General features: G+C 41.0%; 1 protein-coding gene across 7 annotated transcripts in view; it reads left to right on the plus strand.

Moving 5' to 3' along the window:
• Positions 1 to 861: 861 nt before the first annotated feature.
• The window catches only part of KAT6B (lysine acetyltransferase 6B), a 103,582-nt gene continuing 78,962 nt past the window's right edge, over positions 862 to 25,481 (plus strand). Inside the window, exons 1-2 of one of the 7 annotated variants that reach the window (XM_077183233.1) lie at positions 862 to 997; positions 8,414 to 9,310. In XM_077183233.1, the coding sequence (XP_077039348.1) occupies positions 8,690 to 9,310 (621 nt within the window). In that variant the 5' untranslated portion in view covers positions 862 to 997; positions 8,414 to 8,689. Of the gene's footprint in view, positions 1,154 to 1,225; positions 1,545 to 2,729; positions 2,984 to 8,413; positions 9,311 to 25,481 lie in introns of those variants that run through there. The other 6 variants (XM_054637292.2, XM_054637295.2, XM_077183235.1 and 3 more) reach the window with 6 other exon arrangements.

Here is a 25,481-nt window from a genome sequence, read left to right on the forward strand (position 1 = left end):
CAATCAAGTTTGGGAAGATGGGGAATGTCAAGCTGTGCCTGCTTGAGTAGATGCTCAGGTAGGTACTCTGCCTTTCCCTCCCTTGTGTGGTACCCTGTGGGATGATCCCATGGTATTCTGTCGTGCCATGCTTGGGTAAAAAGTGATGTTTGGGTGAAAAGTGCTGTTTGTTGGCCACAGGTGAGAAAACCATCACAAGGAGTATTCAAACCCAGGAGTAAGACTCGATGGTTCTGATGGGTCCCTTCCAACTCAGCATATTCCATGATTGCTGAACACTTTGACATGGTGAGAGGCCTTTGGCATCACCGGTCAAGACAGCGTGGAGAAAACCGAGCTTTAAGTGCGTACGTGTTATCACCTTGTTCTTTAATATAAATTCCTCGCAACATCTTGTTACATGTACAAACTCAACGGGAGGACAACATCTGTGATTTGTTCACGCTGCTTCCATCGCTCACACTAATTATGGGAGGCTCAAGCACAGCCCTCTTCCCCCGGCCCGGGGGAGCGTTCAAGCCCCAAAGGCTGCCCTTGGGGGGCTCCCATCGGGACAGGTCACATCGCCCCGCGTAGGACCCTAAAGGCCGGCGCGACCCCCCGAGGGCGGCTGGGGGCCCCCGGGAGGCGCCGGTGGCCGCTTCCCCCCCGCAGCCGCCTTCCCGCCCAGGGGACGCGCCGCCCCCCAAACTTTATCGCCTTTCCCCCTTTCTCTCTCCCCCTTTATTTTTTAATTTTTTTCTTTTTTTTTCGTTTTTATTTTCTTTTTCTTTTTCTTTTTTTTCTTTTTCTTTTTTTTTTTTTTTTTTTTTGAGGGAGAAAAGGTGGGGGGAGCTCAATTTCCCACTTGCCAACAGCAGATAAAAAAGTGGGGAGGGACCTCTTCTGTCACAGCCTATGTAGATTAACCTTTCAATTAGCTGTTATCAGGTCCTGTGTCTTAGCACCAGTCCTCGCAATCTGCGTCCGCCCGCACCGGGGAGGCTGGAGGTCTGGGGTGGGTTTCTGTTTTAATTTCTAAATTAATGATAATTGCTCGCGTGGCTCCCCTCCCCCGCCGAGAGCCGAACGCGTGTGTCTGATCTGCCCGTCCACCTTTTAGTATTTTGGAGTGAGAAGAGGAGCCCCGCGGAGGAGGAGGAGGGGAGACAAGGTATTCTCTCTGTATTCATCTTCTTTTTTCCCCTCTCGCGGAGGGGCTTAGGGAAGGTAACTGGTGCAATCAATCCGCTGGCTGGGGATTCCCTCCACCCCCTCCCCGGCTCGTCTGGCTCTCCTGGCTGGGTCTCTTCAGTGTGTATGTGTTTGGGGAAGGGGGTGGGGGGAGGCTGTGTTGTTGTTGTGTTCCTGGCTCTGCTTGCAGCCAGGAGAGAGAGCGAGCGGGCGAGCGAGAGACAGAGCGGAGAGAGCGAGCGAGCGAGAGAGAGAGAGGAGCCGCGATCGCGTTTCAGGGGCAGCACATTCCGCAGGAACCGCTGCTGCAGAAACACACACGGGCAGAGAAAGGAGGTCATTGCAAGCAAAGGGGGGAACCTGCATCGGAGGTTAGATTCCCAGGAGTTTATGCGGGGATAATAGGGAGCATGCGATGGGGTTTGTTTTGCATTGGGTGACAGGCTGCAATTTGCCATAATAACCCCCTTTCCCTCCCCGCTCCCAGCGCAGGGGGCTTGTCACTAGGCTGGGTACTTTTTTTCCTTTAGCATCGGAGGCTGATGCACGTGTTTGCAGACACTTGCGCTGGGTAAATGCATTGCAATGCTCTGCGTTTTGCAGGGGAGGGGGAGCAGCAGCAGGGGGTGATGGCTGGGCTGGATGGGGTGGGGAGAGGGGGAATGGAGTGGCGGAGGGAAGCAGGGGATGGCTGAGGTTTTTGTGTTGCATGTTCCCACCCTGTCTTTCTGAGGCGGCAATTGTTCCCTCGCAGACGGGTTGACAGAGAAGTCCCTGTGCTTCGCATGGCGAAACTTGCAGGGACCTGCATGTGGCTGCAGAGCCGGGAGTCATTGTCGTCGTCCCCGTTTCCACTCCCTCCTCCCTCCCTCGGCGGTGCGGGGTGTGTGTGTGCGCGATAAGCGGCTGCCAGTGCCAGGCACCTTGGGAGGGTAATGCTGCGAGCACGCCGCTCCATCTCGCCCGCCCGGGCGAGTGCCAGCCTCCGAGGCACGCGCGTGACGCTCAATATTTAAGGCGGCTCATTAGTGTGTGTGGCGCGCCCGCCCGCCCTGCCGAGCTGGTTCAGGCGGCCGCCGCCGGTGTCTCGGCAGCGCTCGCGCTCCCGAACAAACTTCGGGAGCGAGCGGGTGGGGCGGTGGCAGGGGGGGTGAGGAGGCCGGGGGGTGGCGGACGGGCGGCAGCGGCAGCCAACGGGAGGGCGGGATTGCGAGAAGCCCCGTCCCCGCTCCCGGTTTGTGACCAATCGCGAGCGCCCGAGGCCCACCCGTGAGGCGGGTGGGTGGGCGGAGCGCGCGAGTGTGTGGCGGCGGCGGCGGCCAGTGTCAGCGGCCGGCCCCGCCCCCTCCTGCCGGTGGGCGGCGCTGAGCGCGCAGGGAAGGGGCGCGCCGCGCGATTGACAGGCCTTGCCCGCCAATGGGAGCGCCGAGCCGGTTGCTGGGCGGGACGGGGCCGCTGTGGGCGGGTGACGGACAGCCCCCCCCCCGGCCCGTGAGCGCGCAGCGGCGTGCGCGGCGCGGGCCAATGGCGGGCGGCGGTGGGCGGGGCGCGGGGTAGGTAAGGTTTTAATGAGCCTCCATTGGGCTGTAATCAGTGTCATGTCGGATTCACGTTAAGTACAACAGGGCGAGACAAAATGGCGGCGTAGGTGCGCCGAGCCGCGCGCGGCGGCAGCGGGGCGGTCGCGGCGGCCGCGGGCGGCGCGGAGCGGGGCAGGCGGCCCGGCGCGGCCCGGCGGCGGGAGCGGCGGAAGAGCCGGCAGCAGGGGGAGCCGCTGCGGCGCCCGGAGGAGGCTCCTCCCCCCGCGGAGGTGAGTGGAACCGGGGGGGGTCTCACCTGCCTCCCGCGGGGGACGCGCGGCCGCCGCCCCCGGCCCCGCCCGGCGCCCCGCGGTGCGGGTGCGAGTGCGAGCACGGCCCCGGGCTGCCCTGGCCGCGGGTCGCCGTGCCCGGGGCAGAGCTTGCGGGCTGGGGGCTCCCGCCTCGGCAATGGCAAAGCCCGGAGCAGGGCGGGCAGGGCGCAGAGCCAGCCCCGGCTTGGCCCCTTCGAACGCAACAATGCCTTGGCCCGAGGCTCTAGGCGTTGCACATCTCCGTGGCTGGGCTAATACTGCGAAAACCTTGAGTAAGTTGGGGTGGGGAATAGTCCAGGCTGGCAGTGCCACGTTTTGGAAGTGATGTTCACGTTGTGTGTTCTTTGCCCGGACCTCACCTCTCGTACTCTGTCACTGGGCATTGAAAATAACCCCCTCTGGCAAGGGCAGACGGATACCCACCCTTGCTGTTGAAAACCACGCTCCCAAGAAGAAGTATTTTCAGCTCACCTTTTTCCAGGTGAACTCTTGGCAGTGAATATTACCTTCCTATATTTCCTGCTGTTCTCTAGTACTGTATTTTAAAGTGCTCAGAACTTCCACAGTAGAAGGTGGGAAAGGTGAATTTGGGTGATTTTGCTGCTGTCATGTTGTGCTGATGCCGTTTCCTCTGGTGGCGCTTGCTGCTGTCATGTTGTGAAATGATTTTAAGTGTATGATCTCAGAGAAGCTTGTGGGGTATCTCAGAGCACAAGCACTTCCATCAGTTCGTTTCACATGTGCCACTCTTCTCTCCACACCCCCGAGTCTTTGGTGCAGTTTTGAAGTTACTCTAGTGTCTACATATCTGTATTTTTAAAGCATATAGATGTGTCCTTGCCCTTTCTTATTATTGGAAACTGTATGTTGTGTAAAGAATAATACAGTAGCTGGCTTCATGACCTGAGTAATTTTAAGAGGAATATGCATGATGGGAGTCCTTACCAGGATCTGCTTTCTCCCCATTTCTTTCTAGGTCCATGTCTTTTGCAATAGGAAAACAACTGTGTTGTCTATTTTGCATCATTAATTGAGATGGGGGTGGAATACAGAGTTGATTAGCTACAGAATTCTAAGTAGTGGCTTGGAGCAAGGAAAAATGGCAAAAATGGAATGCAATGGCAGTCTTCTCTTCTTCCTCCTCCTCTGCTGCAATCCTTACCTGACCCTGATGCTGCAGCAGAGAGCTGGCCTGCTGCTGCTTCTCCTGAGTGTGTGCAGAGCAGGTAGGAAGGAGCAGAGTGAGATTGAGCTTCACAGGTCACCGGCAGGTTGCACAAGTTGCTGTCATTTCCCCTGGCTGCATCTTCTCCTCACCCCTTTCTTTTCGTTTTTGTTTTTTTTTTATAGCTGTGTTAACCTTAGTTTTTAAAAGTTTAACTGCCTTTACATTTATGAAAGCTGAAGCAGACTTTTCCTTAATTTAAAAAAAAACCCCAACGTTTAGATTGTATGTTGTGATGTTTGTGTAGTAACTTTTGGTTTTGGTTATGAAGAGAAGTGTACCTTTTTTTGTTGCTGTTTTTTTTGGCTACACTACTTGTTTTCACAATCTGGATCACCTGGAAGCAATTCCAGGTACTAGTTCAGTCTGAAAACCACCTTATTAGAGGATTATAGGATTACTGATGACACCTGAGATTGAAGTGTTCAGTCACTGCCTTCTTTAATTATAATCATCTGTGCAATAGGTGTGTGCATTATAAAGGGCACATTGGCATTCATTCTAAATCCCAAGCTGAAATTTTGCAACTTCTTTGTATTTATCTGATAATTTATGACCTAGGCAAAGGGACAAGCCTTGACTAGAGATGGTTTTTCATGTTTTACAGCTAATGGCTTATACTTCACCCTCGAATGCTTCTGTTCTCTAGCTCTTCAGTGGCAGACTTGTTAATAGATTTGGTCAGTAATAGAGTACAGCCAAACTTTCTCAAATGCTTTTATTTTCAATATAAGATGCCATAGAGCGTGGAAGTTGAAATATGACAAATTACGTAGAAGGAACTTCTTGGCTCTTGCCATAAAACTTGGAAGTTGTCCTGTGCATTTAACACTATGCAAAATCTATTTTGTGATTGAATGAGCGCTGCTGATGGTGATTAAAAGTTAGTTAATTACAAGGGGAGGAAGATTAATAAATAGACATGAATACCTAAATAGACTAATTTATAATGACTTCTTTAAAATGGTATTTCCTCAAAATCTGTTTGGATAATCATCACACTTTTTATATTAAATGATGTATGCCACCTATTTGTAGTTTTGGTAGAGTTGCATTCTAAACTTAGAAACCCGAATGTAACTTTGTATTTCTGAGTATCCTTTTATATTGAATCTTGCAAGATTGTTTTTAAAGCTACTTGTTTTGTCTTATCTAATCACTTTGCATGTAAATGTGTGTATTTCTGTACTGCTGATCTTGGATCAGTCTGTCTTGATTTCTGAAAGATCTCCTTAATTTATAGCTCCAGGATATAAATTGTTTTGGTGGGGACGGTGTTTGTTAGTGAGGAGTTATTCTGTGTCTAGTGTGTGGTAGGCTTTGGCATGGCAGTCATGGAGGTCAGGGGGCTGCACTTCAAGTTCATGTGCACCCCAAGTGCCAGAGTAAGAGAGGCTCTGAGTTGTGGCAAAACAATTTAAAACTTGGCTTGCATGCACTCTGCATGATTCCTTAAGACAGAGTGCGCTTGGATACTGTTGGAAGGTGTCTATTTAAGATGTCTTGATTTTTGCTCCTGAAATATCCTGTCCAGTGCATTGGAAACTCTGTTCCTGCTGATCCACTCCACTGGAGTTGATTTAGTAGGTGCTAGCATGCAGGAGGTTGTATTGCACGTAAGGAGTTTTAAGTAAATAAGTAAAAATGTAGTTCTGAATGTATATGGCTGTGAAATTTCTGTACCAAGCAGTAGACTTTATATGAAGATATAGGTTTATGCTAACCTTTTGCCACAGTCATTGGCCAATAAAAATTCCTGTAACCCACATGTTATAGCATTTATACTGAAATGTTCATCAGTGTCCAGGAGCTTGGAACAGACCCTGTACTGTGTGTTCTGGAATTTAATGGAAGTGATGTGGTTGCTTGTATGAAATTTAATATAACAGTACTGCAGTAGATGTAAAACTGAGACAAGTATGTCTGACTCAGCAAATGCAGTGTTCAGCATTTAATTAAGTTTTGACTGTCTTCATTAAGACTTAGAGTGGAACACACTAGCTAAATAACTTTAAAAGTAGCTTTCTAGGAATCTGGGGCTTTATATGTAACTACAGAGAACTTTCAAATCTATAGGAAGAGTGTATGAAATAGTCTAAATGTGAGTGAGCCTCCACTATATATAGGGTTCTGCTTTGCTGTGTTATTGAATTTTCAGTGTCAGATTTGTGAGAGAATTTGTAGGATTTATAATACCATGGAAACTCTTTCCTTCCCTATATTTGTCTGCATTTTGTAGCTATGGTGTTATTTTGGAATTATCTGAAAACAGTGAGTATAAACAATTCTGTTAGGGAAAGAATGGCTTTTGCTAGCTGGAGTAAATAAGAAAGGTCTGTTTACAGAACAAGTTATTGTTTGCTTACAGATACTTGAAATGCACAAAACTGTTATCAAATTCAGCTTCCATGAGTACGGTCTGGAAGCAAGAAACAGGATCCACCAACCCATGTAGATCAATAGGGTTCAGTATGTGAGCAAGTTAGGCATTTAGGCCCTGCATTTGCATCAGGAATGTGTCTCGGTCTGGCAGTCACTCAAATTTTCATATTTAGAAATCTGAAGTTGTTTAAGCTTTGATCAGATTTGAGAAGGACAGAGTCATAAAATGAATTGATTACTATTGACTGTTTGGGTATAGAAAAATTTTATACTCACCAGTAACTAGCTGCACTTCTGTTAGTAATTCTGTTGTGTAGGTATAATAATGTGTGAAACATGAGCTGGAATTTATATTTAAAGATGTTTTCAAGGGGTAGAAGACAAAAGAGGTTTAGGGCCAAAAGTATATATTGTAGTACTCTATTATCTCAGTAGTTGCAGAGGAATCTTTTTATGAAGTTGAAAATTATTTAGATTACTGTATCAGTTCAGGATAGACTACACAAATATTTTTTCCTAGTTATAATTTACTCAAGTTTTTGAACATGATTTAAATTCAGGATGGCTAGAATAGACATATAAAAAAATGGGGTCCAGGACTTGTGTAATCATAGATGATTTTGTTATCTGTAGGTTGCTTGCCATAGCTTTACAAATATACTTGCATATTAACTAGTTTCAAATTTTTGCTATGAAACTGGTGAATCTTCTACTTTACAAGATAACCCATGTACTGAGAAGGAATTTTTTTCTCTTCTGTTTTTTGTTTTCCTTTGATTTGAAGTAATTTTGCAATTCTGTGAATGCCTTCAAAAGTTCTCATACTTCATGGCAGGAAAAACTCATACTTCAAATATATTTGTTTATTCATTATGCAACTCCTGTCTAAGTTTAATTTGTGAGACTTTAAAATGGTTTTATTTTTTTCATGTGTTCCCAGAATGAATAAACTCCTCATCAAGATGTTCTTTTGGGTTTCTTTAATGAGTTTTTGTAGCCACTGAATTTTCCATTGGAGTGATGTATTCCATAATAAGTAAAAAAAGAAGTTTGTAAAAAAACTGTGAGTCAATAAAACGTTTTTCAATGTGATTTCTTTATGCATCTTTGTGCTGACAACCTGTTTATGTGAAGATGCCTCCTGTTATTTTGTTTTCATTTCTATTCCGAAGGGTTTGTATCAGAAATGCCTCTGTGCTGCACGCCGTAAAATAAGAAGTGCTTTTGTGATGCCTTTTGGTTTTGTAGGGTACCTAAATATTAATGAAGGATTTGATACTTGTAACTTGGTTCTGATATCTTTGGTTTCGATTTTTGAGTTGTGTAATCAACATGGGAGGACACTTAGAGACAGGATACTGTAAGAATTGGAAGTGGTTAATAATTTATCTTTCATTGCTTGGGGTTTGGTTTTCTGTTCGTTTGGGTTTTCCAGTGCATGTGTAACCCATGTAGAAATGATCTGGAGGCAGTTTGTTTTAGAGAGTGTTTTCAGATCCCTGACTGAATGGAAATTGTCCGACAGGTCACTACTAGGTTAAGTGTTGGGGTGATGGAATTTAGGAAAACTAAATCCACTGACTGTTATGAAAAGCAGAAGGATTTTATGGTGACTTGTTTGGTGTGGGGTGGGAACTGACAAATGTTTCATATAAAATTACAAAGATTTTTATATACTGCAGCATCTATAGTATGAATGCATGTCTGAATGCGTTTTTAGTTTTTAATACTTCAGCATTAACTGTATTCTCTCCCTGCCTCTTGTTTTTTTCTTTTTAAAGGTTGCAACAAACTTTCTTTTAAGGAGGTACCAGTGTCATCACAGATGAACCCCTTCTACGTTTCAGTAACAGTAACATAATTGGAAAGTTTCAGTCAGGAGGTATTTCTCTGCTTTTACCGACTCCTCAGGGTGGATGTTTTTGCCATGTGTCCAAGCAGTGTGTGGAATCCTTTCATTTGTGTTTGAGGTGTGAACAGCATCTGAAAGATCTGCTATAAGGATAAGGAGGAACCTCTATGGGTAACTCTTGGCTGGAAACAATTACTGGTCAACCATGGTAAAACTTGCCAACCCTCTTTATACGGAGTGGATTCTGGAAGCTATACAAAAAGTTAAAAAGCAAAAGCAAAGGCCTTCTGAAGAGAGAATATGTCATGCTGTTTGTGCTTCCCATGGATTAGATAAGAAGACTGTTTCAGAACAGTTGGAACTTAGTGTTCAAGATGGTTCTATTCTTAAAGTCACTAACAAAGGTCTTGCATCCTACAAGGACCCAGATAATCCTGGACGGTTTTCATGTGTTAAACCTGGCACTATTCCTAAATCTGTTAAGGGATCTAGAGGAGCTTGTAATGAGCTTCGTAATGTGGATTGGAATAAACTCTTGAGAAGAGCAATTGAAGGGCTTCAAGAACCTAATGGCTCCTCCCTGAAAAACATAGAAAAGTATTTGAGAAGTCAAAATGACCTAGCAAGTATTTTCAACAATCCTGCCTTTCAGCAGAGGCTGCGGCTGGGGGCCAAACGTGCTGTGAACAATGGGAGGTTACTGAAGGATGGTCCTCAGTATAGGGTGAATTATGGCAGTTTGGAAAGCAAAGGAGCTCCAAAATACTCCAGCACCTTCCCAGCTTCCCTTCCACCTGTCAGCCTATTACCCCATGAAAAAGACCAGGTAAGTCTGAAAAATGTAATAATGAAAAACTGTTCTTGTTATCCTTTGTTTATTTACCTAATACAAAAGGAATGATTCTTCTTGTGCTTTATTTACCTGTTTAATTGTATATGAATGGGTATACATGTCCAAGATTTATGCAGAATCGGTTCTGGTAAACAAATTTTACTTCCCTCCCTATGTCCTGCCATTCTGCATTGGATAGTTTGCTTTGTGAATTTTCAGTAGATGAGCAGAGCAGCAGGGAAGAGTACAGCTGTATGCTCTGTTGTAGGTGTGAGATTGTTCTGTCTTGCCTGACAGACTGGTGTAGCTCAAATCTGCAGTGTGATTTGATTGTGGCCTTTTACCTTCATTTTCTGCTGGCATATACAGATTTTCTTGTGGTTTGATGGCCTGAGATGCCACTGATAGGACTCAGGATGTTGAAGACAGTTAGAATTATTATTTTTAAATGATATTTGTATGTAAATAGTGAGGTTTAAAATGTCAGTGAATACAAACTGGAATGAATGTTAATATTCTAGGAACAAAAGTGAAGGTGTCAGAGTGACAATTTGAGCTGAACTACAGTATCCTCCTTGTGTTTTACTTTTGCTGTGCTCCCTACTTGGATTTATTTTTGCTGTTACTTGGGTCTTGTTTTGAAGTTAATTGTTCACAGAGTTTCAGCCTTGAGGGAGATAGGGCTATCAATTATTTTTTTGTTTATGAAAGGATAGTGTCAAAGACATGTCTGCAGGCATTGTTTGATCATTTCCCATTTAGTGTGGTGAAGTGTGTTGGGAATTTTCAGTTTTCTTTGGGAGAAGGCAAGTCACCTGTTGTAGTCAAAGTGGCTTACTTAAAATATTTCCAAGTTGATGGTTTGGGGTTCTCTGTTTTCTTTTTTTGTTTTTGTTTTCCTCTTCTGGCTAGTCAAGTTTCATGGCAGTTGTTTTAGACATGGAATAGTCCAGACAGCTTTGCTATTGTAGAGGTGCCCCCAGTGTCTCTTGGAAGCAGCATGATGGTTTTCAGTGGTCTTTTTCCTTTGATGGTGAGATGCTGGGGGGTGCAGAGTAGAAAATGCTTGTGTTGAAATTGTTTAGTAAGGTCTTCAGGAACAGTTGTTTGGGGAACCATCCGAGGTGAGTAGTTGTAGCTTTATTTTTGTGAGCTTCTCTAAATGTATGTTAAATATGATTGCATTTGTGTATGGATATCTATTACTGTCAAATTGGACTTCTCAGGTATTTGAGGGATGCATGGAGCTTCACGCTCTATAATCAGAATGGAAATTCAAAAGTGCTGCACACTGTGCAATTACTGCTGTAGCTGTACACTATAAGCATTTAATTACTTGTAGTGATAAAGCTGTCTAAGTACTTTGGGTTTCTACTGTAATTCTGATACTGTAGTGACATGAAAAATTTGAGGGCTGGAGTACTGAGCAGCCCAAGTAACGTGAATTTTGTAGAAACAAAATTCTCCCATGTTAGGCTACCTACTGGGACTGGCAGCCTTTGCAAGGAATGTTAGATGGGTCATGGTGCTGAAAAAGCCATTACTGCCATACTAAAATACTGGTATAAGGATAAATCTGTCTTCTAGAAGTTAGCCAAACAAATCTGTTCTCTAGCAAGTGCTTTGGCAAGAAATAAGCTTTCATTTGGGTGCCTCAAAATTAGCAGTGTGACTTGCGTGTTTAAAAACTGGCATACGGTTTTTCCTGACAAAAATAGTTTTGATGTGAGGTTGGTGAATCAGTAGTTCCATGTTAGTGTAGTTTACCACTTAGTTGTGCTAAGTTACTCAGGTTACTGAGCAAATATATAGAGACTTGTTTTAAATGTGGGATTTTTACTGTTCTTCACTGTGTATGGCTTTAAATACTTCAGGGACAGTTCTGAAAGTAAGCGTACATAAGTTGTCCCTGTCACTGGAATGTGACTGCATCTTCATTTGAAATTGATGTTAATTTCTATATAAGCAGGATGACATTGCAAGAAAACTGTTAGACTATTATTATTGGAAGCATTTAAATGACAGTGTGGGGCATGTCAAGATTATTTATTGAAATTAATAAATGTATCCAACTGGCATCTCTTGGGAATGGCTAACATTTGACGAGATTGGCTTATTTTAAAGTTACTTTGGCACTTTCTATAGCTAGCACAAGTAAGAGATTATTTCTGTTGGGGTGGCTAATTTTGTATGTTTGTTTTGCTTTTTTTATTTTCAAATACTAGAGGTGATGTTCTAGTATGTCTTTTGTTTACTTCCCTGGAGGAAAAGAACAAATGTAAGGGTGCAGAGAAATATGTTTTGATGATTGTGGAAGTTTGAGTAATTTTGATTATCTTTCTTTCTTTAATGCATAATTTTTAGCAGCTCATCAGGATGAGACAGAAGGCTTGGTCCACTAGAAGTGCATTAGAGGTCTCTCTTTGTCAGTCTGAACATTGTTGGGTACTCAGAGGACCAAATGCAGACTCTGAACCTTTGTTCCTGAGTGAAAGGTGATCAGAAGAGATACAGTATGGCCTGTGTGTGGGGCAGGGTGGTTGTGTTGTGTGTGGGTTGTTGTTGGCTTGTTTGGAGTTTTTTTGGTTGTTTGGTTTTGGGATTTCTGTTTTTGTTTGCTTGCTTCAATCACCCACCCAAAGCATCTGAGTATGTAGTGCACTGAGAAGATAAATACTGTTGAAATGCAGTGTCAGTGAATTCAGTTTTGCAGACCTGGAGCCTTGACTATGTGACAGGAGTGTTGAGTGGTTTACATTCTATGAATACTTGGAACTGGGAGCTGGAAGTGCTAAACATTTGTCTTGGTGGTGATGCTGTGGAGCTGCTTTTCTCATCCCTATTAACTGGGTGATCCAATTCAACTAGATATAATTCTCTTGTTTCATTAGATTCAGAAATAGCTGCAGTTAGTTACAGAAATACAGCAGCCATGTTTCCTCCTGTTATCCATAGGCCTGGAAGAAAGGATTTGGATAAAAATAGTGTTTTAAGTGTTATCCTGGCTTTTCTGTATTTGGGCAAAGTTGTATCAACTCTTGAGTTGCAGCAAGAGAAAGGATGCAGTGCAGCTGTTTAAATTTTCCCCTACTTGATCCCTTTCTATTCCCCTGTTTGTGGAGGGTTGCTTTTCCATCTCTGAATGAAGAGATACAAGTTCAAGGTTCATGAAAGATAGATCTTGTTGGAAGGTCAGGAGCTTTTGGCAGCTATATGGTGTCTAGGTGGTATATTTTAAGTGTCATGAGTAGTATATCTTATATAAAGGACTTTTCAGTTATCTCAAGTATTCTGGTGGCATTGAGGTAAATGCTCACTTGGTGTCTGGACAGGTAACTGGAATCAGACACCAAGTGCAATCAGAAGGTGCCTGATTTAGTGTTAACTGGGTGTGTGAAGGACAGCATCCAGCCAGAGATGGAGCTGTCTTAAGAGTGAAGGAAGACTGAGAACAGTGGTATCCTTCAGGATGAAGACTTAGAGTGTCTTTTTTATGTCCTGAAAAAGAAAAACCCAGAAAAAAATCCTCCTCAAATAAAGAAACAAAAAAGCCAAAAAAACTACATGCACAAGAAAGCAGAAAAAGAATTCATTCTGTTGTGCAGCCGTTTGATCTCGTGCACTTCACTGTGTTGCAGTGCATATTTAAACAATTTAACTGCTCTTATGTGCTCTTCCTTATGCTCAGAGTATCGTGCATAGATACCCTCCCTTTTGCTTCACACCTTTTCTCACCAAGCATTTCCTGAAAAGGGCTGTATGAATATGTTAACCAGAAAATGCAGTGTAAAAACTGGTTACAGTAGTAGGGAAGGGTGTGAAGAGAGAGGAAAATTGAGTGACACTTAGCTTTTCAATAAGCCTTTGAAGCATTAAAATGCACTTCTGGAAATGCAGCAAAGTGGTATTTAAAACTTATGGTTAGTTTTAAGAACTTTAATGGTGTCAATTGTAGAATGGCAGTATTGCTGGTGTTTTTTTCTGTTTTCATTGTCACTTGGACAAGCACTAGGAAGGTTCTGCAGTTTGGGAGCTGCATGGAACCTAGTAAGTCTTGGGAGTTAGCCATCTGCTGAGCACAAGTGCTGTGTGACTATAAACTCAAAGAAACAGATATTTGTAGGCAGCTCTTTATTTGCTTATTTTTAGACATAATTTAAAAGGATAAGTTGAGCTTTTAAAGATGAAGAGGGAGTGGCCATTGTAACATTATCAGAGGGCTGTGGGAATGCATAGTGTATCTCAGCAGTTTAATCTTTGCTATGTTCAGAATAATTAGTACTTAAACTTCAAAGATATTGTTCAAATGAAGATGGCTTGATGTTGGTTCTCCTCAATGCTCTCTTGAAGAGCTCAGCAACTGTGATTTTCATCTGATTCTTGGCATGAAAAAATTTACTAATCTCTTTCACTTTCAGTTTGTCTTTCTAAGCTGACTTTCATGCAAAACTGAACTTGTTTTATTAATTTTCCTTACCCTGAACTCCCATCTAATTTTGTTTTCACTGGCCTATGTACATTTAGCTTTTCAAATGTAACTTGGCATGGGTTGAATTTCAGTTTTCTGGTATGTATCTTGTGCCAGTGCAGACACTGGGTGTTCCTCCTTCTGTCTTTCAGGCAAAGGGCCAATCTATAGCGAATTGCGTTTTTGGCATTCAGGCTCCTCCTTGCTCAGTTTTTAAGCTTCCTGCCTTCCTGTGGGTAGGCAGCAAGAGAGTGTTGGTTGAGATTTCTTGTTGCTTCTGTTCTCTAGATTTCCACTGTGCAGAAACAGAAAAGGGGGCAGAAACGAATGCACAATGTGTCTTGCAGATGTACACGTAAGGGGATATTCGTAATGCTGAACTTTGGGAGCTGCCTTTATGTGGCATCTGGGCTTCTGAGGGTGAGTCTGAGCACCAAAATACAGTGATGTGAACATTTCTAGAGGGCCTGCAGTGCTACAATTGAAGTGACTGTACACAGGGAAATAAAAGAGAAATCTAGGTTTGAACTTTGTCAGTCCATAAAATACTGTTGACTTAGGATGTAGCCTTTGTTTTTCTCCTCAAAATACTGAGGAATGTTGGCATTACTTGGCAAACACAAAGTCTCATGTTTGTGTTTCTCATTATTTCAATTCACAAGTCACCATTATTTCTTGGAAGGGTGGCCTGCACCTTAACTGTGTGTAGATCTGGTCCTGGAAGTTCTGGGATGATTGCTAGGTTCTGCTGCTCTTGCATTTTGGGATGTTGAGGTTTTGGATTTTGAATGATTTTTTGGTGGATTTTGTTGTTGTTGTTTGTTTTTATTTTGGGGGGTTTTGTTTTGTGTGTGTGTGGTGGTTTAGATTTTTGTTTTGGTTTTTTTCCAAACCTGTAGCTTCTGAAATGCTAAAAGTGCCAACTCTGGGCATAAGCCAAGGGAACACTTAGATCCTTTTAACACCTGAGATACTGGAGCTTACCAGAAATTGAAGGGGAAAATTCTCATCATCCCATATTGTGGAGAAGCAACTCATACCACTGTGCAGATGGATGTATATGGCTTTGGGGGCTTATTTTTATGTGGTTTTACAATTCAGCATGTTTGGACCAACCCAAGAAGCATATTTGTAAAAGCTTTCTTGAATTGTACGGTGGGAAGTAAGTTAAATACTGCTATTTCCTGAATTAGATTGGTCTATTCCTTCGTAAGGCAGGGTAGAGGTTAGTTTGCAATTTCTGATGCAACTTATTTTCTGCAAATAGGTTCATATTTGCAGTAGCCTATAGATCTGAGGGAAGACCCTACTCATTGTTTTTTTTCTCCCCTAAGCAAGATATCCTGAACATAGTTCTGCATGGTGTGCACGTGGTTCTTGTCTATTGCAAGGAGTGATTCCAAACCTTGTACTGCATGCTGAAATTTGATTCTTTTTGTTGTTTTCCTTTGAAATTAATTGGTGTGGGGTTCTGCAATGAGTCCTATATTGAAACTGACAGCAGTGAGTTAAAGAAATCCTGTGTAATTCCAGCAGTTCTATTGGTGTTTATTCATCTATGCTATTTTCTGTGAACTCCTCTGTCTTAACTGGGAGTGACACTGAATTCCTAAAATAAGGTTAGAGGTTTTACTCTTTGCATTTTTCCTCCCAGACTAATTTTTCTTCTATTAATGCATGGGTATCTCTTTCATCAAAATTTCTTCTAAAATGATACCAGAAGGCTGCTTTAGAAATAAGGAGAGCTACATAGCATAATTTCTCAGTGCAGTTTTCTTTTCTGTTCGAAGTGTCTTTGCTCTTCAGTGTTCAATAGTAGTGATGGTCTTGACTCTTGGGTATTTTTTCTGTGTCAGTTGAAATGTGATAGCAATTCCATGTTGTTTCTTATTGCTGCAGGAACTTTATTGTAGAATGTGATGAAAAATCTTGATAACTTGCAGTTGAAGTTGCCTGCTATTTTTGGTGTGTTATTTTTTTGTCGAGAAAAGTATCAGGTATAGATTAACTGCTAATTAACTGCAGTTTTCCAATTTGGTAGTTGTAAATGGCATAAGACTCTCACTTTTGAAAGAATTTCAAGCTAGCATTAAGAAAACACTGGTGCAAACTCCAAAGTTTTCTTTACAACTTTGAATCCATTTATGGTCCTGTTAGCAGCTTGGTTCTCTGTGTTCAGGACTAGATTTACCTGGGTGTAAGGGTAGACCCATGATCTGAGGGCCTGTTTGAAGCCAGGACACTAGGACTGTATGGAACCAAGTGGATGGAGTGCTGCTGTGTACTGGAACAACAGTATTAGGGTTCAGATGGTGGCTGTAGAATTTTGAACATGATGGCATGTCAGATCAGGCATCACTTAGCTAGCAGATCCTCTGCTGTCCTTTGTGGTTACCTGGTAAGTGACAAATCAGCTTTTAAACTAGTGTGATGTCCTTCAGTTGCAAAATGACTTGTATTTATTGTTGTTTTTCCCGATCTACTTGTATCCCCCAGTGAGGAATATTATCACTGGTGTCACATGGTTTTTTCTGTGGGCTTTTTTTCCTCTCCAGGTTCTTTGTGAAGAGCTGAAAGTTTTGAATTTGCAGGCACAGCCAGCCTTTTTGAAATGAAAGGGTGTGACCTGTTACAGGGATGCCTGTGCAGGCAACTCCAGGGCTGCTGGGCTTAGTTCCAGGTCTGTGTGGATTATTTGGACTTCAAATGTGCTGTAGATAAGATGTTACATAAGGAAAAATCCTGTGTGGTGAGGGAAACTGCAGACTTGTAAACTGTCTACTCTTATCCCTTGTCACTGCAGTACTAGCTGCAAATGTGCTTGAATTTCTGCTTTATTAAGGTTTTTGGGTCTAGAGGGGCAGAGTCCCATTTTTCTACCCTCCTGCTTGTGGTGGTACAGTCCAGCAGTAACCAATTAAAGCAGTTCTAGGTGGCATGGGCTTGAGACTTCTGGTTTTAATTACAAGCAGGACTCTGGCACAGGAAAAAAGCTGTGTATGATCTCAGCAGAGGTGTCTGGTAGGCATGGCTGATGTCTCCTCATCTCAGAATAGGAGCAGAGCTAGCTTAAGCTGTGGTAAATTTGCCACACGTTTTCCACATGCTCTCCAGGAGTTCATTTCATCACTGGTGGTATTTTCAAGTTGGCGTCAGTTTCACATCTGTTTTTTCCAAAATGGTGCTGATGAGTGACTGTAGTTTTAAGAACTAATTTTTATGTAATGTCCATGTATCCATGGCAACACTAACTAGCAGTGTTTGCATTTGGCTCAATAAAAGACAAATGTCAGTGGCACCTGCGTTTCAGACATAGAGTACAGGCAGTTCTTAACTAATGAATAAGTAGAATCATAGAATTATTTAGGGTGGAAAAGACCTCAAAGATCAGTGAGTCCAACTGTTAACCTAGCACTGCCATGTTCACCCTTCAGCCATGTTCCTAAGGGCTGCTTCTGCATGTTTTGTGAATGCTTCCAGGGATAGTGATTCCAACACTTCCTGAGGCAGCAGGAAGTATTTACATGGAACAGTTGAAAGCAGTACAGTCAAGATAAAATGTCCATACATGTGTGGGACTGTTGTGTTCAAGCACCTCCTTTCAGAACTATCTGTTGGGTGATTATAGTGAAGATGGAGACAGCTGTTTTTCAGATGGCAAAATAATGGGAGTTAACTGGTGTAAAGGGAAATTGCAGATAGATGAAGGAGAAAATCCTTTAAAATGAAGATGGAGAGACATGGAACAGGGACTCTAGAATATCTACAGAATCTCCATCCTCAGAGGTGACCAGAGCTGGATAGGCAACGTCCTGAGCAACCTGATTGGTAAAAATGTGGTAATACCTACTTGCAAGTAGTGTGAAATTCTTTAAAATGCTTAGCATTAGTGGAAAATGAGCAGTAGTTAGAAAAGACATTATACAAAAATAGAGTTAAGGGTGATGAAAAAGTCAGTGTTTGAGCCTGAAAAGATTAAGACCAAACTAAGCTTGTTATGATCATTGAACTTAATAACTTAATAGTAGCTAGTTAACAAGTTCTATGCTTATGAAGGCTGCTGTATCACTGCCTTCTAGTCCAAATTTAAAGATACTCAGCTTTCATGTCCTACTTTGATTTTTCTCTCTTGACCTCTGAATGCTAGTATGCCTGCTGTAGGAGTTGGTTTAACAAAAATCTCTTAATGGTAGGGGAAGAGGACAATGCATTGACTCCTGCAAATAAGTATTTGGTTATCAGTCAGTTTATAAATATAAACACAGAGGTTAATGTAATAAACAATGGGGTTATATATAAAGATGGTACTTTCAGATCTGAATGTTTTTGCTCTGCCTTGAACTGTCTAGCTCTCTTCTCTTTCCTCTTTATCCAGTTGTAAAGACGGAATATCACAAAAAACTTATTAATGTTGTTTTGCAAATATTAATCTGCTTTAATATTGAACAATTGTATAGTACACCAAATGTATTCATTTTTATGTTTGGCATGCATTCTGCTGACCTAGAAAAGGAGGCTTTTGGATGTTACAGATGTTTTCTGAAGGTCTGAAATTTATAGATAAATCAGTCAAGAAATGACTCAAGCCACATGCAGGATGGGTTCTCAGGGTAGCAGCATGTGCTGAGTGCCTGTAGGATGGTCTATTACTGTGCCTGTACATGTATGTTTTAGCTCCATGCAAAATGGGGCTCATGCTCTCCTGGAAGCCAGTGACTGTGGCTCAGTCAAGGAATTGCTCCTGTTGGCTCACTTGACTTACTTGTCTGCCATGCACTTAAGGAAGGAATTCCTGGTATTTGTGTTCAGTAAGTTCTGTGCTTTGCCATTTGGAGTTTTTGTGACAATGGGCAGTTGTTTTTGCTTTATGAATTTGTGCACTGTGTTTAAAAACCAGTGACTAGCTGCTCTTCTTGCAGGCATGTTTTTAGTCTGTCAGTGGAGAGTTGCAGCAGTCTTTTCTGATCTGAACACGAGATGGGTGGTAAGAGTCTTTTATTTGGATTAATAACCCACTGCAGGAATCTTTCCTCTGTGTTCCCAACTTCCTATACTGCTGTGAATTCAGGATGATAGCTCAATTCTGACTGTGAATTCAAGTAAATAAATGTGGCTTTATTCAGCCTAGAACTGACAGATTTTGTTTTATGTCTTCTGGAAAATACTAGTGATGGAAGAAAGCAAAACTACTTGTTATCTGCTTACATGAACCAGAATCTGAATGATTTATGTTTCTTTCTCAATATTATCTTTGGATGTGTTTTGAAGAAGCCTCTGCATGACTTGTTTTCTAGAGAAGAGCTTGTAATATAGCTGAGAACAAGCTCTTTCCATTTCCTGATATCTGTCTGGTGCTAAAATTCTAATTTGCTTGATGTTTTGCTAATGCAAATGAGTTTTGCTAAAACAAGTGTATTTCTAATTTTATCAGAGGTTTTGTATGGAATTTACTTTTAAAGATTAATGCTTTAAAATTTTGTATTTGCTCTCATGTAGCAGGGGAAGGGAATCATAAAATAGTTTAAGTAACTAAATGGTATTAGCATCAAATCTCTTATTTTGCTTTCCTGTCAAAAATATTTATCTTTGTTTTAGTGGACTTCTGTCTTAGCTTTCAGTTTCTAACAGCAACCTTAATAGCAAATTCCTTCCTTTCCCCACAACACATGCATGTTTCCTTCACTCTTACTGATACTGTGAGACCAATAGCTTCAAATAAGGTTAGCTTTTGTCTTTTATGTGCACAGCTAGAATGATTTCCATTGTTATTGCTTTCTTAGGGCATGACAACTTGACTTTTTCTTATTTAAGATATACATTTAATAAATTTTACCAATTAGAGTAGACATCTGTTTGGAGATCAGCAGCAATCAAAATCACTTGTGAAGAAATTGTTGGCTCGTGATGCATCTAAAATATTTCTGGAAGTTCAGCTTCTTTTAGCTGTTGCTAAGAGATAAATTTTCATTGACATGAGTGATGTGAGGACATGTCAGCATGCTACCAGTTGTTTTATAGGCAGTCAGCTCTGCCGCCTTGCAGATGGTTGGAAAGCTCTTGGTAGAGGATAAATGTGTGCTGATTATCTCATTGAATTAAGGTAACCTTTTGTTGTTCATTGAATTCTGCAGAGCAGGCACTGAGCAGCTGCTCTGCTGTTCAATTCTGGATTTAGTGAATACAAAGATTATGATAAAAGGTGTTGAGTCCTGTTCTAGGTACTGTAAGAATTTCTTATTTCGTACTTCCTTTTAAGTGTTGGTTTTTACTGGATTGGTAAGTGTGTTCAACATGTTAACTAAACTGAGTTTTTCAACTTTGTTGTCACCACATGCTTATTGATATTTTCAAAGATATTTTCAAACTTTGAAAGCTCTGCATTTCTTCAAGTGCTGCCAAGGGGACAAGCTCTTGTTTCTGTCTGATTAGACTTCCCTCAAATATAGTTTAAGCAATCTGATGATTGTCAAGTTCATAAATATATTTACTTTGGATTACATTTATGAGTGTACACCTAATCTATGGGAGTGTATTTAAAGGTCATAGTTCACTGTCATGTTAAAGCTTCCATGTAGGCTTGTTTTCCCCATCCTTTAGAAAACAAATTAGTACACAGAATTTTATTAAGGACTGTTTTCAGGATTTGGAGTATTTCATTTCTAGAATGATTTTGGAAAGGGATTGGGGAAGGAATTGTAGCATTCCCCAGACCAAGCTTAAAGTACTTGGATTGCAGAAAACATTTCTGGATTGTTAGTGTCTACACACTTTTTCATAAAACAATCAAGGTCTTCAGATCAGTATAGCTTTGTCCAAGAAAATTCTATTTTGTAAGGATCAGAAAGTGAGTTATTCTCAGAATATTTCAATTGCTTCATAAATTCAGTGGGTAAAATATAAATCAAAGAAGGTATTGTTCTGTTAGCTATATATAAAGGAGCGTGCTTATGTACCTTGCTAAATAGAAGGGGGTAATAGACACTTCTTCATATAGACCCTACGTCTAAGGGCTGGTGTCTAAGGCATGTTATAGAGAAATGTTTCTCACATCCAGTTCAGGTTCATCTTCCCTGCCCTGTTTTGATGTAACTTTGACTTCATTCCTGAAAGCTTTGGGGGTTCATTTATTTTATCAAGTATATAATGTTCTACAGGGTTCTTAGGTTTCCTTTCAGCCCACATCATACACGGATTAGACTTTGACCAATAAGCAGTTGACCATCTTCCATGCAGTTTCAGGAAGCGTTGTTGGGCTGCTTCTGTAGAAACTATATTGTTCAAAAACTAGAAATTCTGTTTTAATGCTAGGATTAAAATGAAAAGAATCTATGTTAAATGAATTTTGTTACATAAAACTGTAACACAATGGGATATGATATTCTCAAACCCAGGAACTGGTTTTTTTTCTGCTGTAGAAATACCACAGTCAAATGATACACCTTTTGAAATTAGGTAAAAAGGAAGCAACTTCATATTTGTTTCATTACCCCCAATATATTTTTGCCCTAATAAGCAAATTGGTTTCCATTTCTGAAGACAGTGCTAAGACACTTAGTGAAATACATTCCATCATAAATGTTCAAAATAGCTTCTCAGACTGAAGAAATTGGTCTTCTCCTGTACCTAGGGGAGTTTTTATGGATTTTTTTTTTCTTTGCCTTTTCGTTTACTGAAATGCTGACATGTAACTCCAGTGCATTTCCAATAGTTCCTTTCTACCTCTGCTTCCTATCAAACAGATTTCTTTTGTCACCTGGTTTGTATTTTGAATTAATTATAAAAATCTGAGATATTGTCATAGCTTTAAAGAATGGTCTGCTTAGAATCTCTTAAGATTGCATCAGTGTTAAAACTAACAATTGCATAATATTATATATGAAAACTAAGTCTTTAATCTCTTAGCAACCTTCCTTAGGATGTATTGCATGACTGAGGTAAACTGATATTAATTCTCTCTTCAGGCAAAGCAGACCAAAATATAATAGCTCCTGCAGCAGTATCTTTCACTTATGAGGGACTGTGGCTTTGTTGGAGATAAGGATGATTATAAGGCAGGTTGCATGATGACCTCAAAAGTACGGCTTCCAGTATCAGAGTTGGAAATGGCAGCTTCTGACACAGCCTGGGTTACAGCTCTGCTGTTCCTTGCTGCTGTTACAGTCTAGCCCAAAATGGCTCAGATAAGCTTTGTGTATACTTGTGACAACTTGGAACTCAGTTATGTGATCTAGCAGTCACCTTCACCTCTGATGTTTTTAAGGCCTGTAATAAAGGGGGTTTGCTTTTGGACAGCTTTTTAGTAAAATATTGCAAAATGCTACAGTTGGAGAAAAAGCCCTTGAGTTTGTAATTTTAAATTTAAACTGTTTTCTTGGAATGAGTTTCACTGGGAGGAGGTACCACAGGGAATATTGCATATTGCTATATATCACTCTTCATTGAAAATGAGCTGTTAGACTATAAAGCCAGTAAGGGAGTAATTAAATTCTTAATTGGGGCTGATATTAGCAGAGATACAATGACAACTGTTTTGATTCAAACAAAACAGCAACAGGGAAGCATGACTTAGAACTGCCTTTCAAACCAAGGCAGCAGCTCTTGCTTGTTAAGAGCTCTGTGAAGTTGTATTTGTTCTGCTATGCTCTGTTGATATGCTGACTTTTATATACCAGTACAAATATCTCTTGTCCTAAGAGTTTCTAACGTAGTACTATGAGAAAGCAATGTTTATATTTTATTTGCAGTTTGAATGCATTTGTATCACAAACCTGTAAATAATTGGTCCACAAAAGTTTTTTCTTAGTAGATCTATTAAATTCCATCACAGCTCTATTTGATCAGCTAATGCCATCAGCACTTATTCCTGCTGTGGTTAGTACCACAGAAGGGAGGTTTGGTGTTTATGCTCTATGCTTGTTTTTTGGTTTCTCAGATGTGCTTTTTCAGGCTTGTCCAAGAGTAGCATAATCTAGAACAGATAACCCACTTAGTGAAAACAACAGCAAAACACAGGGGGTTTTGTTTTGATTTTAAAATATTTTTTAACAATATATGTTATGCCAATTTAGCAGAAATAAATTGAAGGTATTTTTTTGTGAATCATGTTGGTTGAATAGTAGCTTCCATTGAGGGTACTGGCAGGTGTCCTGTCAGGAAAGTAAGAGGCAGTAATGTATAATCTGTATAAAACCTGTTCATATGACATACAATTCAGCTACATTCTCTGAGTTTGCCCAAATTACTGGTTTGTATTCAGACTCTCTACTTCCTAGGTGATACCAATATCACTAAAAACAGTATACTGTGGGGCTTGTTACTTTTGTTTTGCTTTGAATGCTTCTCAAGAGTGTTAATTAGGAAGTCACTAATACAAATATCTCAAGTGATGGAAGAAGCCCAAATGTTATGTCAAAATGGACAGATTTCCTTCTTCTAAACTTGTAACTACTTTGAAGACTTGAAGCTGAGCAGTGATTCTGTGTACAGCTGTTTCTGAACTTCTCCCATGAGGGAACCTTAACTGATAAGATCTTAACATAGGTTTTGTGGTTTGACTGCTCATAATTAGGGGAAGGAAAAAGCCAACTATGATTTGAGTTTGCCATTGTGGTATAGGACACAGTATAGTTTGTGCTGTTTCCTGTCATGCAATAATCTCTATTAGGTTCTTTTCCAGAGTTTAATGGTTTTATATTTAGCCTACAATAATTTGGGAAAATAAGACACATATATGGGAAGTGTTGGACTGTTCATCTGCTGGAGTAAAAAAATGCCTTTTTTTTTTTTTCATCTGTTTCATTTGCCCTACCTTTTCCCACACACCTGCCTGCCTTCTGCCATCAGTTCACACAGCTCAAAAACACAGCTGGTTTGAGGTCCTGACTCCGTGTGTGGTTTTTTTGACTGATGTAAAATTGAGTAGAAAATGCAGGCTTAACGTGCTGTTTATGTTTCCAAAGTCTGAAATCAGGACTCATCAATCCCTACCCATGGTGTTTTGTGCTTCAAGATCTGCAGTGCTAGTATAGTAGCACAGGTGAAGCTTGAGAATAGTCTATCTAGTGTGTTGGCTCAAGAGCTCAAGCTTTTATAGCTGGATTAAAATAATCTTTCTTTGGTCATGACTTGTAACACTGGATTAAATTCTGACTAAATTAAATAGATAATCCATTAGAGTAGAATCAAAAGACCAAGTGAATGCAGTGAAGACAGTTTTTAAGAGCTTAATTTAATGCTTAATTATTCTGACTTGGGAGAAGATTCTGTCTTGAGAGGTATGATGCAGATGGCTCTGCTTGAAGATGGAACGGTTCTTACCTAGATTACAGGCAAGCACTGCGAAGACATAAAGAATGATGGAATTTTGTTATTAGCACATTATTTGGAATTGAGTAGCCTCATTTATACTGCAGAAGCACTTCTGTAGTACTGCAGTTTTCTTCTGTTTAATGTCTGAAATGTACCTGATTTAAGAAGATCCTGACTCTCCTCCATGATACAGGTTAAAAAGTAACCTTTCTATACAGAGGACCATACTGTTATCCTCAGCTTTATTAATACATATGAACGTAGCTAATGGATGTTCAGAATGAACTTGGAATTCATTTTGTGGTCACTGATTACAGGACTGCAGAGACCAGCCTCACCAGCTGCCCAATCCATGTCTAAGGAATGCATTTCTCTTGAGGTTGGTTTGTTTGAAATTTGTCTTGAACAGAAATATTAAAATATTTTTCATGGAGCGCTACAGACTTCCTATTTTTTGCCCAACATTCCACCAGAAAGGTCACTTTGTTTCTCATTAGTTAGAGCATACTGAAATTATAATTCCGTATGATTAAAGTATTGTTCTTTTGCTGTAAGGCTTTGCTGCAGGTTTGCTTTTGTATTTGTAGCAGACTAATAAAAGATGTCATCACTGGTACACTGATAAATGATAAAATAGTTTAAGTGATAAAATATTGGGCTTGAAGGAAAAGATGATGTGCTCTGCAGCTCTGCTGTACTGCTGTGCTGTTGTATCTTGCAGCCATCCTGTAGAAAGGAGTGAGGTGTTTGCCTCGATTTTATTTTCCTGAATTTGGTCAGTACAGATTTTCACGTGCGAGGTCCATAGTGACCTAAATTATTTACATTCTTTTGTATGTTGAAAACCTGAAGTATCTTTAACGGTGTAAAGCAGGAATGCCAAATCAAAACTTAAATTATGTACAGGTTTTGAGGTGGAATCTTCCCTGTTTCTCTCTTTTCCTTTTCCCCATGGATCATATGGCTTCGTTGGATAAATGCTTCAGACAGTGCAACCACAGCAGCAGATGCCTAAGACAGCTTTCCAAATGTCATCAGTACTGGTGGCAATCTACCTGTGAAAGCTTCTGGAGGCATTTGGCTAGTGTGTTCTCCTTGATAAAGTACATTGGCTCTGGAGGAAAATGGCCTGAGTGCTAACAGGTTTTTCTGTCCTGGCTGTCAGGGTTTACAAGTGATGCGTTAGCAGTGCAACAACTAAAGGGCAGGATTTTTTGCCTCCTAACAGGAAGCTGCTTTGTTGCTTTTTCTTGTGTTTTGGGATTGGGTTTTTTATTGCTCCTAATGAATGCAAAGAAAAATCCTGGAAATTGTCTGAAATTCCAAGCCACTGTCAATATACCTGATGTGCAAATGGTATTAACAAATGGTATTAACAAAACCCTAAAT

This window comes from Agelaius phoeniceus, chromosome 9 (genome assembly GCF_051311805.1).
Source record: "Agelaius phoeniceus isolate bAgePho1 chromosome 9, bAgePho1.hap1, whole genome shotgun sequence".
Classification (NCBI taxonomy): Eukaryota; Metazoa; Chordata; class Aves; order Passeriformes; family Icteridae; genus Agelaius; species Agelaius phoeniceus.